Source organism: Stegastes partitus, unplaced genomic scaffold (assembly GCF_000690725.1).
Source record: "Stegastes partitus isolate 25-593 unplaced genomic scaffold, Stegastes_partitus-1.0.2 Scaffold22, whole genome shotgun sequence".
Taxonomy (NCBI): domain Eukaryota; kingdom Metazoa; phylum Chordata; class Actinopteri; family Pomacentridae; genus Stegastes; species Stegastes partitus.
In genome coordinates, this window is record NW_007577753.1 from 1,416,274 (window position 1) to 1,436,185 (window position 19,912).

At 38.6% G+C, this 19,912-nt stretch overlaps 2 protein-coding genes across 2 annotated transcripts in view; both read left to right on the forward strand.

The window, feature by feature from the left end:
• The first annotated feature begins 2,942 nt into the window (after positions 1–2,942).
• LOC103367337 (uncharacterized) lies at positions 2,943–8,666 on the forward strand. Its single transcript, XM_008295339.1, has 6 exons — positions 2,943–3,019; positions 3,168–3,512; positions 3,605–3,949; positions 5,757–5,873; positions 6,468–6,532; positions 8,164–8,666. The coding sequence occupies exons 1-6, from the start codon at positions 2,986–2,988 to the stop codon at positions 8,290–8,292; spliced, it is 1,035 nt and encodes a 344-aa protein (XP_008293561.1). The 5' UTR covers positions 2,943–2,985; the 3' UTR covers positions 8,293–8,666.
• Positions 8,667–11,078: 2,412 nt separating this feature from the next.
• LOC103367404 (uncharacterized) overlaps positions 11,079–19,912 on the forward strand; it is a 21,027-nt gene continuing 12,193 nt past the window's right edge. Inside the window, exon 1 of the mRNA XM_008295426.1 lies at positions 11,079–11,161. The gene's annotated coding sequence lies outside the window, so the exon portion shown is untranslated. The remainder of the gene's footprint in view (positions 11,162–19,912) is intronic.

Consider the following 19,912-nt stretch of genomic DNA (forward strand, 5'->3'; position numbering starts at 1 on the left):
TCACTTTGCGTGCTGTTTGTGCTGTTATTGCATACAAACATTACAAGGAACACTCCAAGTGAACCACACACGAGTGTTTGTGATCCTTTGACAATTTAAGCAATATAGAAATAGTTTGTGTGATTAAAGGGCAGACAGAGCTGTAGCGTCCACCACCCCCTCCCCCAGACGGATACACTGACACACACATCCTCCCATACAGTGGCTGTTAATAATAAAAGTTCTCACGCCTCCACTGCTGCTAAAGCACTTCAGCGCTTTATCACATAAAATGCATATAACATTTACAATATGAAGTCATCCAAACACATTGTATTAAAGTAAGTATGTTGTGCATTCTAATTTCATCTGCACTGTTATAGTCTACCTGCTTTGCACAAGATTTTTAAAAATGTTTTTATTTACATAAAGGATGCTACCTCTACCTGCTTCTGACTTGTTTTTATGCTGCATTTATGCAGCAAAAACCATCTAATTCATTGTGCATGACCTTTTACATTGCACTGCTTGCACTGTTACCATTTACCTTCCTCATCCAAGTGCTCTTTATATATTGAATATAGATAAAAGAAGCTACTTCTTCATATTTATCTTGTCTGTATGTCATATTTTTTGCTGGTTTCAGAGAGTCACCAAACAGATTTTGCTTGTATACCCACAGTAACAACTAGAGAGTGTTCTATTTTCACTCAAGTGCCAACATGTTAAAAGTGCTGCCTTATGCATTTTTTTTTTTAATTAAAAATTAAAAATTAACTACTCAAAACTTAATTACCAATTTCTTTAGACACTCAATTGTAAGTGTAATTTGGAATTCCAGATCAGAGTAAACTCTCTGATCGGCACTTCCACGGTAAATCATGACAAGGACATTGCAAATACCAGGTTAAACACTATACACCAGTGCTATGATTTTTATTTCTCAAGTCAGCTCTGTTGTGTAACATGTAGGCAGCATCTGGTCTCTGTCTTAGTTCCTGAGATGAGAAGAGTGATGTGTGCTCTGAAGTGGTGAGACCCACCGATAGGCATGCTTACAACAAGCTTTCATCATCAAAGCACACGGTCGGCTACCTGACGTGCTTCTTGGTCTGAGGAAGAACGGGTATCACACATGCTTGTGCTCATTTCTCACAGTTTCAAAAGGAATCCTCAACAGAAACCGTCTTTGTGATACAATTCTACAAGCATAAATTGGTATTTCGACAACATGTGATGCAGCTTCTATATTTTCCCCAAAGTGGACATTTTGGCATGTCTAGTAATAATGATAATAAATAATTTCACAAATTCACACCGAGATAACGGCCAACAAGACGAAATTCAAAAACAAACCTTATTCATCCAGGGGGTTTTGGAACAATAATACAAAATCCTTTCACTATCGGGGCACGTGGTGGGACAGCGATCAGCAGTTTTTCAGTGTGAATGAGACATGGAGTTACAGGAGGGGACCAGAAGCACGAAGGGTAAGCTGAGAAAAGCTCAGATTCATGCGAATAGTCTCGGCTTATAATCATTTGGATCCCCACAGACACGAAAACACAGGATGGCAGAGCTGTTTACTACACCGCTCTATAAGATGAGTGTAGATTGATGAGTAGAGACGCTGATCAGAGGTGACCAGTTCTCCACAAACCAACAGGATGGTTGTAAGGGTGAGTGCAGTTTAAAATCTTGATATAAAGATATAAAGTCTATTTAACTAAAAATAAACACACAGACTACATAGGTTACAGGTCAGGGCTTTAGCATATGGAAGACTAAATATATATATTGTATTTTAATAAAACCTTTCCAACTTCCATGAATTTACTTAAATGGAGACCGACATATATGGTGGATTCTCCTCTGTGTGAAACTGAAAATGAACCCCCCCCCCCCATTTTTCAGTCATCATCCACCTGATTCACTCAGTTATAAGTAGTTTTCCAGTTTTGGTTGCAGCTGTGTTTATTTTCTCGGTAGTTGTAACTGTTAATTAAAACTGTCTGCACTTTTGTTATTTAATTTCATACCTAATTATTGTGCTGACACAGCTTCAGCAAAACATACCAAGTTAATTAAAGAAAAAAAAAAAACAGAGAGCAAACTTATTATTCGAACAAACTCTGCGACGCCTCTGTCACGCGTAGCACGGTGGCTACATCAGAAAGCAACTGTCCAATACGGGGCAGAGTAAGTAAACTGCTTCCTCAAAACTGTGAGAGACAAGAGATGACAAACTACTTTATTGGCCATCTGCATTTGTGAATGCAACTCGCAAAACACATAAATATCTAGGGTTAGGGTTACCCAATTTAGACGTTATCAGCCTGTTCATTACCTGATAATTGATAATTGTACAACATCCAAATCAGGTGGTATTTTGGCCATAAAATTAAATAATCACTGATATAGGAAGGTGAAATTGATAGGAACACCAACCAAACCTTCATTTCAATCTATCTTGATTTTAAATTTATTCCTTTGCTGTCTTTGATATAAAATTGTTCTTTAAAGTTGCAAAAATATGCAATTAATTAATTGTTTTGCCTTGATAAGACATAATGAAAGCAGACATCTGTTGTTACTGATTGAGTGGTGTTGGATCTAAAACTTGCTCATCACCATGTGCTTCTAGACATCACAAAGAACCTAAAACATAAAGTTGTAAAACACATTTTCTTTAATGCAATTGTGTTTTTTTCACAAATATAAAACTTTGCTGTGTAATTACATACATAGAGTAAAGTAAATCATATGTCATATATTGTTTAAATGTTGCTTCAGAATCCTTATTGATCAGTGAAAAAATAAAATAAAATGACAGTACAGCTCAGATACAGTGAAAATGGGCCAGTGGTGTAAAAAATTGCACAGGAAGCATATTTTCTGTGTTTCAGCCAATCGCTACAGTTTCCTCTTTGTAAATCCTTTGAGCACCTTGTGACTAAATCTTCCATTTCAGACAACAGTTGTGCAACAGTAGTGTGATGTGCCACAATGATCGCAAGATGCGTTGGTTTGATTTTTCTGTGTGAGTTTACTTCTTGTGTATTGTAAGACCAGAACAGCTGTAAACAGTTTTTTAACTATGTGTGTACAATTTTTAGATTTAGTTTTGACTTTTAAAAAAATGTTTTGTTCTGTCATGTTGTAACTTCTGCTATTGTCTGTTTCTTCAGCTCTGATTCAAAGCCATGAGTTTTCTCACCGGATCTCGTTGACTGTCGCTGACCTTGGAGATAACGTGACTCTGACATGTTCAGTCTCTGGGGATCAACCCAGGTTTTTGTTCTGGCACAAGCTGAATTTTGGAAATATGTTTCAAAGGGTTGCTGTAGGATATTTGGACAGAACAACACTTGAATATCCCTTTAACAGCTCAAGATTCAATTTCACAAAACTGCGTGATGTGTATTTTCTGACCATAAGAAATGTAAGAAAAGAAGATGAAGCAACATACCTCTGTCAAGGAGGATCTTCAATATCAATGGTGTTTTTCAATGGCACACTTTTGGCTGTGAATGGTAAACCATATTCATTTTATTTAATTTTCTATATCTGTGTCATCAACAAAACAACTATAGTTCTTTTTTTTCATTTCATGTGAATCACACAGATCCTAAAAACCAGAAGAAATCGGTCTACGTGAAACAAAGTCCAGATGTGGAGTCGGTCCAGCTGGGAAATTCTGTGACTCTGAGGTGTTCACTTGTCTACAAGAAGGAAGAAAACAAGAGTCGGTGTCCAGGTGAACGCCGTGTGCACTGGTTCAGAGCTGGATCAGAATCCAATCCGGGCATCATTTACACTGACAGTACCTGCAGTGATGGACAGGAGGGAAGGAGCTGCGACTACCGTCTGTCCAAAACCATAAGAGAGTCCTCAGATGCTGGAACTTACTACTGTGCTGTGGCCACGTGTGGACAGATCCTGTTTGGTGAAGGAACTCAAGTGGAGACAAGTATGTTTTTAAAAGTTTTTAAACTATAATAGATGTATTCTGATTTCTAACTTCTGTAAATATGAGAGGATATAAGATGATCACCAAGTATAAACATCTCAGTCCTTTACTACGTTTTATAAAAATCTCTTCAGGCCTTCAAAAATGGATTCCTAAGATTTGAGCCAAGTGTTTAAAGTTACAAGTATTCTATATAACCTGTAAATCAAGGCTGTAATTCAACCTTGTATTGTTTGAAAGGGCCAGAAATCATAACGGCTGGAAACCAGTGAACTAGTGTATGCAGTTTGCAGGTTACATAAGGAGGTCTCGTCTCTGCTGCCTCCGCCATCCTTCCTCTCTTTGTTCTTTCTGTGTTCTTTTGCATTCGTTTTCTTGACATTTCCTGCACTGCCCTTTGTCACACCGAGGCCTCTGCTTCTATTCATGTTCTCTTGTGCAGTTTCTACAATCATTTTTGTTGTGTGATGTTGTTAACATGTGACCTTCGTGGACTATACAATCTAAATGGAATATGAAACAAACTATACTTTAACAATAAATTAGCACTGAATCCACAATCTTTTGACGCATTAGTGAGACCTGAATTCCTATTGTATCACCTCTGTGGTATATTATTTTTGAAATAATATACAAAAGCAAGGTTGACTTCAGCAGAATTGCAACGTTTTTGATAATGACAGTTTTTTAAAATCCCCTGATCAATTATGACTCAATCCATCCATCCATCATCTATACACCGCTTAATCCTCACAAGGGTCGCGGGAGGGGCTGGAGTCTATCCCAGCTGACTTAGGGCGAAGGCAGGGGACACCCTGGACAGGTCACCAGTCTATCACAGGGCTACACTTAGAGACAGACAACCAAGCACACTCACGTTCACACCTACAGACAATTTAGAATCACCAATTAACCTCAACATGTTTTTGGACTGTGTGGGAGGAAGCCGGAGAACCCGGAGAGAACCCACGCTGCACGGGGAGAACATGCAAACTCCACACAGAAAGATCCCGGTGCCCCCACCGGGACGCGAACCGGTGACCTTGTTGCTGCGAGGCAACAGTGCTACCAACTGCGCCACCTTGCAGCCCTATTATGACTCAATTATTGATTTAATGTATGTATTCTTTTAAAATTGAGGTGGAAAAGAATAGTTTAAACACATTAACTGTGTGAGATTTGTTTCAGTGTCTAAGGTCTGTGGAGGATAAACTGAACCGTCCTGCTTCAAGCCTCTGAAGCTGTAGCATACTGATGTTTCAAACTAAATACTAACATGCTGGTGTTTAGTGTGTTTGTGTTCAGTCATTCTTAGTCATAAACCACAGTTAGGGACAAATTAAAATTTTCAAAATGATGGTGTTACTAAACAAAACATGAAGGGATGCATCTTTTTTGATGATTCAGCCATCAGCTGAGTATCATGCGGCTTCGGTGGCTCAAAAAGCACAACTCTTAGTCAAGGTTGTTTGCGGTCCAAAATGGTTTTGCTCTTAACAATTTTCTTAGAACAATGTCTGAGTTTATTTCTTAAGGCTCCTGAAAGGTACCTATGATTTGCACTTTTTTTAACTGCATGCACCATCCCCTAGCTGCTTTCAAAGCCTGCATCAGTCTGTGCACACGGATGCGAAAAGCAAGAATAGGCCTTTAGAGATCGAACAGCTATAATCAATGAAAACTATCTTTATAAAACTTACTTAATGACCAGGCTCGCAGTCAATTTTGCAGATGCTGACAACAGTTAGTAATGAATTAAAAGCAATGAAGATATTAAGTGTCTCTTTGGAATGTTTTCTAATTACAGAACAAGAACTGTTTCCACTTGTCATCGTGACCGGGACATTACTGGCCTCCTCACTGCTTGTGAACTGTGCCCTGATTTTCACCAGAAAAAAAAAGCAAGTTTGCAAACATTGCAAAGGTAGGTTTATTATGCATACAACACACAGTCAAGATCACCTGCACACTTATTTATGCATTTATCCAATCTGTAGGTCATGTGGCAGCAGTGCAATCTTTGAAATCATGCAGATATACATCAAGGGTTTCAGCTAATGTTCACACCAAAGAGCATAGTGCACACGATGAGTTCAGTGACTGAATGTGGCGTGTTGCTGGTGTCAAACACACGGATTTGAATATAAAACTGCTGATCTAATGGGATTTCCGTCATATCAGTTTATTGAGCTTAAGGACAGAAATACCTTGCTGAAGAGAGAGGTCAGAAGTGACCAACCAGACTGGCTGGAACTAACAGAAACACTACAGGAACTCAAAACACCAACATTTACAACTCTTTAGCAGAAGAACCTCTTAGAAAGCGCAACATGCTCAGCATTACGGAGGATAGACTACAATGGCAGAGCTGAGAACAGAAACAGGTGGCTTTAAGAGTAATACGAGGCACTAGTTAGTATTAGTATAGTGTTTTTAAGAAAGTTCTGAGTGCACAAATGTTAAAATAAAATGACAGTCACTGAGATTATTGAAATTAACGTCTTATTTTTATGAACAGGAGAAGTACCAGCTTCCAATCATGCTGAACTGGACACATCAGCCTCGGCTCAACCGAACAATGTGGTAAATATACCTCAAATATGATCAAATGCATGACTAGACTTAAATCACCATACCATATGTGACTATTATACATTGGAGAAATACTGTGGATGACACAGGGAATGCTGATTTTTTGGATTGAAACACAGAACTGACATGCTGTGCATTTTGTGTAAGAGGCATCACATCTCCTAACAATTGGATGATGAGTTAGCTTCTGGTAAAATACAGGGAGGTACAGGAACAGAGAGTGAAAATCAAAGAATGACCCCTGAACTGATTCTGGTGCTGTAACCAATCACAGCTGTCATCTATCCAACACACCCTTAAAATTAGGTTGTTAGTTCTTTCCATAGCGACACAGTTAAATGTTCACATCTGTACAGTGGTACATCGGTACAGGTTTTCCTAGAGCCAGGCAGAAAAACAGGTTTGCTGGGGCTCAGGAACTATTGTTGTTTAGTGTTAAAACATTACTTTATTAGTGTTAAGGGCCCTTCATCATTAAGATTACAATAAAAACCAAGTGGTGTAGAAACAACCGCAATCACTGTTGGTCTGAAACAGGAAGTGGTCTTGTAACACCATCAGTGATTTAAGCACAGAGAACAAAACAACACTGTTCATGTTCAAGTAACTACGTCTTCTAACTGCCATGATGATTTTTTTTTTTTTCTGCCGGGATTAATGGAAGAAGTCAGTTAGAAAGAAACAGAAAACGTTCACAAGGAAGGTTGGAGTATATCTATGGGTCAACAAAACACTGAAAAACACAGAAAATCAATTTCCTCAGAACAAGACTCAGCTGTCTATGTGCATCTCAAGCACAAGGGATAGTTTTCTGAAGACAACAATGTTCACATTAAGGACAGAGAAGGCAGATGGTTTGAGAGAGAAGTGATAGAGGAAATCTATGTTAAACTGGAACAACCACCTCTAAACAGTAAAGAGGGTTTACAACACCACCTACCAGGCACTCATAATGCACTCTTGAGATCTTTCCCCAGAAAGTTTCACCACCATTCATCATGAGTCAGCCCTGACCTGGCCGTTACACTGCCATATACACCATGAGGCACTTGAGTCGTAGCTCATTAACAAGCCATTGTTATGTGATTTGGGGGTGACGATAGGCAAATCTGGAACTCCCCATCAGTCACTTAGATGTGAGGTAGTGTCTTAGCGGGGTGGTGAAAAGTCTTCAACAACCTAAAAGTAAAGTCTAATTCTCTTTCTACTGACGTGCTTAAGATGTTGATTTGTTATGTTTTGGGGCACAAAGATACAGATTTCTTTTGTTTCTTGCCCTGAAGACAGGCATTAGATGCGTGTACTATTAGTCCTCACACTTTGTTGCTCTTTCACAACAGCAGACACGAGTCACAAAGACTCCAGCCGCTAGGGGACTTTTTGTCATTTTGATATTAGCATTTTTACGACTTGCCATATACATGCATTAATGTCCTTATTATGTTACTCCCAAACATATAGCCATCATTTTACATTTACAATTTTTTCTTGCCTTTTACCTACTTATTGCACACTAGAGGACATAGCATTTAATGTATATTGGAAACATGTTTAAATTAAATTAAATTAAATTAATTGGTGATAATATTGCAACTCAAATCTCTACTATTATTCATTTGAAGGATGGTGATGAGGTCGGAGTGAACTATGCTGCACTGGATTTCTCATCAAGAAAAACTAAAAGATGGAAGAAGAATACGAGGGAGTTAGCAGAGGACTGTATGTACTCTGACACGAGAGAATACCTGTGAAGCTCAGTCGCCAAGAAGAATGAACATCAGCATAATATGTACATGCAGCATGTTAATCCTATTGAGGTAAATAAAATAAGATAAAACGTGATAGAAAATGTATTGCATAGACGTATTTTTGCTGTGATGTTGTTGTGAATAGCCATATGACATAGATTTGGATAGAGATAGTACATAATGCATTTTTTCATGCTGGTTGTTTAAATTGAAATGAAAAAATAGTATGATTTTACTATTGTTTAAATATTTTTACCACTGTTACATCTTATCGGATTGATTGATCTGATCAGATTTTATTATCCATTCATAAACTGAAATACATATATATTATGCAAGAAAATATTTCCCTGTCATTAAAGAGAAAATACATGTACCTTGTTCTTCATATTGTATTAGGCACTCTGGTGAATATTCATTTATGTGTAGGATGAGGACAATCAGTGCACCAGTGAAAGATTTACACTTTTTACTTCAGCTTCATCATGTGTACGCTAGAATAACTGGACTTCAGTGTTTTATTTAAACTAAAGACTTTTAGCTGGATGACATGTCGGTTGAATTTTTATCTAGATGGAATTATTCAGGAACTTCAGTGGAAGCGGAGCCCAGGTAACCTGTGGGGTTACCTAAGGTAGGGTGTTGGTGACAGTAGTCATGGGTTCTGCTTTTATTTTCCCTGTTCCAAGTTTGTGAAGCTAAATTTTAGCAGTGATCAAGAGGTGATGCTAAATTCAAGTTTGAGGTGTCCTCAAACAGTAACTATATGACAACTAAGTGGCAACAAGGAAAACGTAGCTAATAATTTAGATCTTGTGCTTAGGGTTGGGTGATCTAATAAAATGTTCAAATAGACAGCATTCAGTCCAACAATGGGTGATTACTGACATACAATCATGGAAAAAATTCTTAGACCACCCTTGTTTTTTCAATTTCTTGTTTATTTTAATGCCTGGTACCAATAAAGGTATATTACCTGCATAATACAATGAAAGCGACAAAAAATGCAACTGATTACATAATAATGTGGGCATTGTCGAGAAATGTGACTTGTTCGGTAAGGACAGTTTGAAACCGACTTCTTGAAGCTGGTCTGAAGTCACATAAGACACAGAAGAAGCCCTCCATCAATAAAAGGCAGAGGAAAGCCCCGATATTCTTTGCTGGGGATCACAAGGATTGGACTGCTGGTGATTGGGCTAAGGTTCTCTACAGTGATGGATCCAATTTTCAGTTGATGCCCACTCCAGCCAACTTACTGGTTAGGAGGAATCCTGGAGAAGCCTACAGACCAGATTGTCTGGTTCTTACAGTAAAACATGGGGGTGGATCAGGGATAATCTGGGGTTGAACAGGGCAAATGCATTTGTGTGAATGGTGAATGAACCAGGTCATGTACAAGGCTACTCTTGAAAACAGTCTTCTTCCATCAGCTGGAAAACTACAGAACCTTGGCTTCTCTTGCAGTGATGGACCCTATGCTTGTGCCTCTATTTTCTGCCACGTTTCCGCATGTAAACCCCACCATTGCAAAGCTTATCTGCTTCTTCCACGAAGCTGCCATAAACAGTGTCACACCCAGTCATCCTACTGGACCGCCTGGTGTTCCCTTCACTCCTTCCATAATGGATTTCAGCCCTCCTTTCCATCATTCAATGTAGCTACATTATCCAGCTTTGTCTCATTTGCTCACCTCAGTCTGGGCTTCAAAGTATCCACAGTACCTGGGCAGCATTTATTATTTTGATGCCAAAGTGCGGTGTACATTGTGCAAGAGTGTGAGTGAGTGTGTGTGTGTGTTGTTATGATGTGCAAGAGAGTATGGGTGTGTGTCTGTGTGCATACACGTTATTTGCATATTTACATGATCATACAGTTATATTGAGCTGCTGGAAATCATAATAATGAAAAAAACATAAATAATGCAATTTGGTATCAAACACTAGTTGGTCTAAGTTGTCTTGTCTTGCTTGTGACGAAGTGAATGGTATTCCTAACAATGATTAAAAACAAGATTATGTCCTTAGTCTGGCATTCAATTAGGATCCACAGCTGACTGAACAAACGTAATATCAATTTAATATTTTTCCTTTCAATTACTGACATGGTATAGGCCAAATGTAAATGGGTGCACATAGAACAAGCACAATGTATGACAAAATACAAGAAACATGTGCATAAGAATTGATATTATTTATTCACAAAGATTAAATTAGGCCTAATGGTTAAAACTTTTACACTAAAACTACAGCAATGTTAAACGCTAAACTCAAACAACACTTCATTGTGAACTGTTCTCGTGCTGCTCTTGGAGTTCAGTAACAGATTAAAATAGTTACAATCCCAGAAATGGTCAAGCAGATTATTGCTATCACCAGTACCATCACTTCTGATCATGTCGTTTGTGAAGAGCTAGAAAACAAAGAAATACAAAAAAATGAATAGCTTCTGAACGAGAAGAAACTTCTTACTAATTATGCCATTAACATGTTTTGTATATCTTCAGTACAGAACATAAAATCATACCATTAGTCAGTGTGGTTCCATTTCCAAACAGTATCTGTCCACATGTGGCCACAGCACAGTAGTAAGTCCCAGCATCAGAGGAGCTGAAGGTCTTAGAGAAGTGATAAACACAGCTCTTCTGATTGTCAGATCTCTTCTCACATCCATCATGTCTGTTTCCATCAGTGTAGATGATGTCTGGATGAGATTTATCTGATCCAGTTCTGAACCAGAACACACTCAGATCTCCTGAACATGTTTTGTTCTCAGAGTCAGACAAGACTGAACACTGGAGAGTCTCTGGTTCTCCTGGATGGTCTGAATCTGATTCTGTCGTCTGCTGAACAACAGTGTAGTCTGATGTCTTGTGACTGTCTCCTGTGTAATGAACAAACTGTTTAGAGACTGCAAAGGACATTTTGAAAGTATCAGAGTCAACAATTGGAAATAAGTGGATGACATAAACACAAATAATTGATTTTTAAAGGATAGTGTAGCAAATTTTCAAAACATGCTCAATGACAATTTTTCTAAACATTTACACGGTACAGCTTTAGTGGGTGAACCACCTCTTCTGAAACTGATTGTCTTATTCACAAAGTTGAACTGGGATCACTGAAACTAGTATATCTGAACTGAAAGAAAAGAGAAAATACACAAGACAGTAAATGACAATACATACAAAAATGTCATGAAAAAATGAGAAAGCACTCACGTCCTTGATGAAGAACAAGCAATGTAATCCACAACACGATCATCTTGACACTGTCTCCTGTCAGGGACCTTGTTGCTGTTTTAATGAGTGTAGGAGGTGATGTGACTTGGCCAAGACCCTCTATGTCACACTGACAAATGCATCTGATTGGTTGTCACAGATTAAAGATTCTAAAGTGCACTTTGTGTTACACAGATTTTTTACAGGGCTTTGAAGAGCATCTCTCCTTCTACTCATTTTGTCACTCATTTTAATGATGCTGTTATTCTTTTTGTGGGTTTAACTCAGGCAGGGAGTTTTGCAGAACTGAGGCAGAGGAAAATACTGGTTAACACAGAGCATGGAGCAAGCAAGAACAGACTGGCATCAAGTATTGGTCTGAGTTTGGCCTTTATGGAGCGAGTATATGATTTACAGGTGGACCAATCCCAGTGCCAAAGGATTTTGGGTTTACCTGAAGAATGAGGACATATTGCTCCTGCTTCATTAAAAAAAATCACTTTGTGTAAAGCATCAGTTCCACTGGCAGCATAACAGCCTCAGAGCATAATACTGCCACCACCATGCTTGAGGGTAAGTTTGGTGTTTTTGGGCATATACTAAATTTATTCAAGAACCTAAATGCATGGTTGATTGTGACAAAGACATGTTTCAATCATTCCATCATAAGAAAGGAAGTTATAGGAATCAATGGAAACTCAACACTGCCATGGTCATTAAAAGAGTATTGTGTTAGAGTTTTTGTTCTATTTAAATAAAAGGATGTAATGTTAAAAATTTTCAGTGGACTGTGATCATTGCTGATATACATGCAGAGGTGTGTGTGTGGTGCACGTAAGGCTCATTCCAAAAAAACAAAAAGGTACAAAAATCAGCCATCTGGGAATATTGCCAAAACTGACAAGTTAAAGTATTTCAAATGAACAATATCTTTGCTTGCATCGTGTAAATGAACAAAGATTATATATGATTTTAAAAGATCAGGGGGGACAACTGCTTATGGTCTAGTTATGAAACATGATTTTTGAATTGAGGTTGCTTTTTCTCAATTGATGGGACAGCAACCACTAAAAACATCATGTCATTTAGTCACTGCTGTTCTGTGTAAAAGATGGAAATTGGATAGTATAGCCTAAACTCAAACTGCTAGTTTGTGTTAGTGAACACTTCAAACTGCCTTTAACAGGTTAATTATCAGCCCAATGAAATTCTCACTGAGGCAGACCATTAAAATGAAAAAAATATACAACTTGCAAAAATCTCCCTTGCAAAAAAAAAGAAAAAAAAAAGGGGGAGCAGTCGACTAACAGGCTGCTTTGTCAGCATCTGTAGGTCCATTTTACAAGTGAGACATCAGCACACAGATGGGATCGAAGAGATTTTGTCTGTTATCAATAAACAGGTTGCTTTTTATAAAACTGAGAATTTGCATTGATTTATTTTCATTGCAAGAGATCAGGACTGTAAACAAATCTAAAATTTTTCACTGATACATTCACATTTGGCATTTAACTTGAGAATACACACTTTCTTCAGTCTTCAACTCCGTCTTCTTTTTCCCTCGTGCAGCTTTCCTTCCAGAGAAATGCAGCGCAGCATAGTTCAGATCCTGTCCACCTTCACACTGAGCAGAAAACCAAAGGATCATTATAAAATCATACTGTTATATTGAGCAGCTGGGAATCATTAATGAAATAACTATAATTAATGTAGTTTAGTATCATTACTTACAGCATCAAGCACCGGTTGGCTCACGTTGTCATGTCTTGCTTGTGATGAGCTGAATTCTGTTCCTCATGACGAATGAAAAACAAGAATATTATGTTCTTTATCTGATTCTATTAGGATCCACCGCGGAATGAACAAATGTAATTTGTCATTGTCAACAATACAGTGTCCTAATATGAATTATTAATATTCATCTACAAAGATCTATTACATTAGGCCAGATGTTTAAAACTTTTTGAGTAAAATCACTGCTGTGTAGAATGTGACTCAAACAACTCTTACCTGTGAATTGTTCTCGTGCTGATCTTGGATTTCGGTAACAGATGAAAACAATATTTACAATCACAGAAATGGCCAAGCAGATTATTACCACCACCAGTGCAATTATTTCAGAACGGGCAGTTTGTGCTAGAAAACAAAGAAATACAAAAATGAATTGCTTCTGAAGGAAAAGAGGACTTCTTACTAATGATGTCATTAACATGTTTTGTATATCTTCAGTACAGAACATAAAATCATACCATTAGTCGGCGTGGTTCCATTTCCAAACAGTATCTGTCCCTGTGTGTCTCCTGTGTAATGAACAAAGTGTTAACAGGATGTCGACACTTCAAAGCACATTTTGAAAGTCTGAGAAAAACCTCAACTGTGACTTTAGTAGTTTTACATCAAACTCATATGAACAAGTATTATGAATATACTTCACTTGGATCAGTGGTTGAAGTAGCATTTGGAAATTAGATGAAATTCATAATAAATGTAAATGTAATTAGATTGAAACATGTTTCATGAGTTTTCAAAACATATTCAGTGTAGTTACTCTTCAACATGTATACAGTAGAGCTTTAGTGGTTGAAGCGTTTGCAAAACATGATGAAAGTAGCTCATTTATTACCTTTTACTATCAAAGATGTTGCACTCCATTTAGAAAAGACAAACCGCTCGATGACTGCACAGTGATAGATTCCCTCGTCCTCTTGGATTGTCTTCAAAATAGTCAGGTTGGTAAAATTGTCATGAATGTTAACTTTCCATCTTGAGTTAGGAAACTCTGGTGCAAACTGAGGTGTTGTATGTTCCCGCAGATTCACAATTAGTTTCAGATTATCTCCAACACTCTGCTTGTACCAGCTGACTTCTACTCGGCTGATATAAGTATTAGACAGATCACATGTGAACGTTGTAGATTCACCAAGTTGAACTGGGATCACTGGAATGAGTGTATCTGAATTAAAAGGAAACGCAAAACATATAAGACAGTAAGTTACAATGATGTAGGAAATCCACCTGATAACAACATCATGTAAAAATTAGAAAGCACTCACGTCCTTGATGAAGAACAAGCAATGTAATCCACAACACGATCATCTTGACACTGTCTCCTGTCAGGGACCTTGTTGCTGTTTTNAACTAAGTTTTGGTCTCTGGTTAATTAATAGATTTGAGTGGATGATTGCTGCCACTCCTCCCCCTCTGCCTGTACTTCTAGCTATATGAAAGTTAATGTGGCTGGGGGGAGTCGATTCATTTAGACTAACATATTCTTCATGCTGCAGCCAGGTTTCAATTATGTGGAAATACTGAAGCAACATCTCAAGATATCCGCCAGAAACTTAAAGCTTGGGTGCAAATGGGTTTTCCAAATGGACACTGACCCTCAGCATACCGCAAATTAGTTACAAGGTGGCTTAAGGACAACAAAGTCAAAGTTTTGGAGTGGCCATCACAAAGCCCTGATCTCAATCCTGTTGAAAATTTGTGGGCAGAGCTGAAATGGTGTGTGGAGCAAGGTGTCCAACAAACCAGACTCAGTTCCACCAGTTCTGTCAGGAGGAGTAGACCAGAATTCATCAAACTATTGTGAGAAGCTTGTGGAAGGAAACCCAAAACATTTGACCCAAGTCATATAGTTTAAAGACAATGCTACCAAATACTAAGGAAATTTATGCAAACTTCTGACTTTGAAGATGCACTCCTGGAAGGATTCTTCTGGGACCCTCCGCAGCTCCATCATCACAGCAATCTTGATGATGTCCACACCTTTAAAACAGGTCCCCTTGATGACCCCCTTGAGCTTGGGGAAGAGGAAAATATACCATAGAGCCAGGTCGGGTGAGTAGGGAGGTTGCTCCAGCACGGCAATGTTCTTCTCAGCCAGGATTTGTTGGATGCTCAGGGCACTGTGAGCAGGCGCGTTGTCATGGTGAAGCAGCCACGACTTGTCCTGCCACAACCCTGGTCGGGTGATGCTATTAGATTTAAGTTTGGTTTTATTTGCTTCATTTATTTTAGCAACACCCACCAGTTTTCTTTGTATTATCACACTTTTGTGTATCATGAGCACATTGAGCAATGAACTGCTTTATCTCAAAGAAATACAGCTGGTTTTTGCTATATCCAGCTGACCCTAGAGGCTGGATCGTAACGGGTGCAGATAGGCAACCATGTTGCGGTTTTCTGTTAGTGATGTTACATTTGACCTTTGATGATATTGTAAGGTCAAACCCCATGTCATAAATCTTGACAGCACTGTAATTTGAAAGCAGCGTGAGATAGACACACTGTTTGTATCAGAAACCATCTGTAGGCTTTCCACTGGGGATGTGACATTTGACCTTGGTCGATATTTCAAAGTCAAACTTAAGGTCAAAAAATTATGATATGAAATGAAATGAAATGAAAATATTTTATTTATCCCAGAAGGGAAATTCAATCTTGTAAAAGCTCACTTTTTTTTTTTTTTTTTTTTTTTAAATCAATATAACATATATTATATACAACAATAACAATCATTCAGTCAGTTGGATTTGTTTTTAAAAGTGATGGCTGTTGGCAGGAAGGAACTCCTGTNTTGATGTTGGCCTCGGTGACAGAGACAACAACAGACGAGGCATCGGAGACCCTCTGAGAAGAAGGGACAGACGAGGAATCTGGCAGGAGGCAGGACTGGTTGATGGAGACTTCTACTGCACGAGGTGGCACCACCTCTACGGCGATCGGCTGCAGGGCCTCCATGGCGTTGGGGAGCAGGCATGTGGAGATGCCTGGATTAGATAGAGATGAGGGTCTGCACCACATTGGTGACCTCACCCTCCTTTGGGGGCTCGCTTGATGACTAGGTGGGTTCCCCAGAAAGGAGACTCCATAACCTTGTCAGAGGTGGTATGGGGGAAGTCTAGCTGGCTAAAAGCTAATCAGGCCTACTCTAACCGCCTGTGATGCTAGCTGGGAGCTAGCAGGCTGAAACACAAACACACAACAAGAATGAATGAATACAGGTGAAAAAAAAATAATTAACTAGAGGGTCCTTAGTAGGGCGGTACAGCTGCCCCTGCCGGCCATGATCACACTGAACTCCAGTAAACCATTATTCCATCCAAGTTACCAAGGGGAAATGGGTAGTATCCATGTATACATTACATGTTATTTAAAATATAGTGGCCATACCAGGTTTGTTTTGTTTTTTTTACCTTAAAATATCACCCAACGTCAAACATCACATCCCCAGTGGGAATCCCATATATGGTTTTTGATAAATAATATACCTGCCTCGCACTGTTTTCAAGTTACAGCGCACTCAAAATTCATGGCCCATAGTTTGACCTTAAAATATCATCGGGGGTCAAATTTAACATAGAAACCATGGAAACCCCCAACATGGTTGCTTATCTGCACCAAATACCATAAATGTACCTTATGCCCTTTTGAAGGTATACTATATTAAAAAAAAAATGAATTACCTTTGACCTCTAGCAGAGCTATTTTTGCAGCAATTGACCCTAAAATCAAATCATTCCGAGGAGAGACCATTCCTAGCTCACTTGTAAAAGATCAAGTTGTTAGACCTTAGCTCTTGAGTTGGAAACTGTTCACAGACAGACGCACAGACAGGACCAATTATAATTATAATACGATAGTTGGCCCTCATCAGTGGCAATTCTAAATAGCAGTGATTGTCACTGGAAGTAGTTTTGTAGGGGCCAATTTAGAATCACTTTGGAACTGAAAAGCCAATTGTAATACTTAAATTCACCCAGTAAGAAGACGTATAAATACTGAGTCCTAAGAGTCAAAACTTATAGTTACAAGAAAAACATTGCATTGAAGAAATTAATGTAAGAAGCCCAACAACCAGTGAATTTCTTTTTCAACAGAAAGTTATTTGGAGCCAAATTCAAAATAGTAATACTTTCATCAGTAGAAAAAGCTACTAAAAGACGGATAAGGGAGACAAAACCTTCATGATTCACATCTACATCTCACTGTCATGTCAAGGCAATGAAACAAAAGCAAATGATGACTTTGTAGAAGTGTTTCTTTCTTCTTAATAGGCAAATATATCATCTATCCATTAGCTATACACTGCTTATTCCTCACTAGCGGCACTGGGGGCTGGAGTCTGTCCTGGCCGACACAAGGCAAAGACAGGAGACACCCTGGCCGGGTTGCCAGTCTATCACAGGGCTTCACAGAAAGACAACAAGCACACATACACCACACCTACGGACAATTTAGAATCACCAATTAACCTTAGCATGTTGTTGGACTGTGGGAGGAAGCCAGCGAGAACCCACCCTGCACAGGGAGAACATGCAAACTACAAAGAGAAAGATCCCAGGCGTCCTCCCTGAGACTCGAACCAGGGATCTTCTCGTTGTGAGGCAACAGTGCTAACATAGAGCTACACTCAGGTACAGGCCCAATTTACAATATGGCTCAACAACATGTATTATAATGACACAATATTATGTCAAATATTAATGAAATTAAAGCTAAAACTTTATATAAAATTATATAAATAAATTTGAACACATCTATTTTTTCTTAAAAGTTCTATGTGGTTACTTTCCTTTTACGCTGATGTATATATTTTATCTACTGGCAAGTTGAATAATAAGAGACTGACCTGGAAATCTTGTTTAATGACTTTAGACAACACATGATAAATTAGGCACTGGGAGAACATGCAAACTTCGCCCAGAAAGACTTGAGCTGAGATTTAAACCAGGACCTTCAAAGTGTGAGGAGACAGTGTCAGCCATATAAAAGAAAACAAGACCTTCTAACAGTGTTGTGTTTATAGCAAAACACAATGAGAAGTAAGCTCATGTTGGACACAATAGACGAGAACTCAATGATCTACTCAACAGCACTTGAAGGTGGAGCAGAACAACAGTCTGCTGTGAGAGATGCTGGAGGCTTTCAAAGACACTGTCTCACAGCTGTAAATTTGGTAAGAAACCACTGTGGAGAACAGCTAACCCTAAACTTTCATCCAAATACAACATCTGCATCAGACATGAGGTAATTACCCATGTTGGATGTTTATGAAATGACCATTTACGACCCTCCAGGAGACAACAGGATGTCGTCAACCTTCCTGAAAAACCAATAATGACCACAGACTTTCCATCTTGAGGATGACCATACCTCTGGAGAAGAGGAGATTGCATTCTTTACTGTGACTTCCTGAACTTTTCTCCTCTGAACACTCAGATCCTCAGCATATACAATTATATATATATTGAAACCAAAACTCAGGTGTTAATGGCTCCTTTAGGTTATATGTATCTGGAACTTCCAACTAGTCAGTCAGAACTGATGAAGCCTCTTGGATGAGAGGTGAAACATCTTCAAGGAACTCAAGCAAGTCCAGTTGCTATGATTAATCTACCAGAAAAACTCAGTATATACAGTTGAAACCAAAAGTTTCCATTCACTGTATAAAAAGACATATAACCCATATTGGTCAGTTAGGATAATCTAAACTATTTCTATTTCCTAAATACCAGAATAATGAGAGAGAGAATTTTGTACTTTTTTTTTCTTCAAAGTCAGAAGTTTACATACACTAAGATTATTGTGCCTTCAAAGTAGTTGGGAAAGCCGAGATGATGATGTCATAGCTTTGGAAACTTTTAATAGGTTAATTGACACCATTTGAGTTAATTGGAGGCACATCTGTGGATGTATTTTAAGGCACACTTCAAACAAACTGCTTCATTTTGTAACAATGTGGGAAAATCTAAAGAAATCAGACAAGATACCAGGAAGAAACTGTGGACCTTCACAAGTCTGATTCAACCTTGGGCACAATTTCCAGATGCCTGAAGGCTCCACATTCAGTTTTTGGTGCTCAGTTTAGGTGTTCAGTTTTGGTACAAAATGCACGTATAAACCCCAGAACAAAAGCTGAAGACCTTGTGAAGATGCTGCTGAAGCTGGTAAGAGAGTGTCATTATCCACAGTAAAACGAGTCCTGTACCGACATGGGCTGAAAGGATACTCAGAGAGGAAGAAGACATTACTTCAAAAGCAACATAAAACTGCCAGGTTACAGTTTGCAAATGCACACAGGGACACAGATCTTAATTACTGGAGACATGTCCTGTGATCTGATGAAACTAAAATTAAACTGTTTGGCCATAATGACCATCGTTGCATTTGTAGGAAAAAGGGGGAAGCTTGCAAGCCTGAGAACACCATCCCAACTGTGAAGTACGGGGGTGGCAGCATCATGTTGTGGGAGAGTTTTGCTGCAGAAGGGACTGGTGCACTTCACAACATAAATGGTATCATGAGGAGGGAAGATTATTCAATTCAATTCAATTCAATTTTATTTGTATAGCGCATATTTACAACAACAAGTCATCTCATAGCGCTTCACAAAGGCAG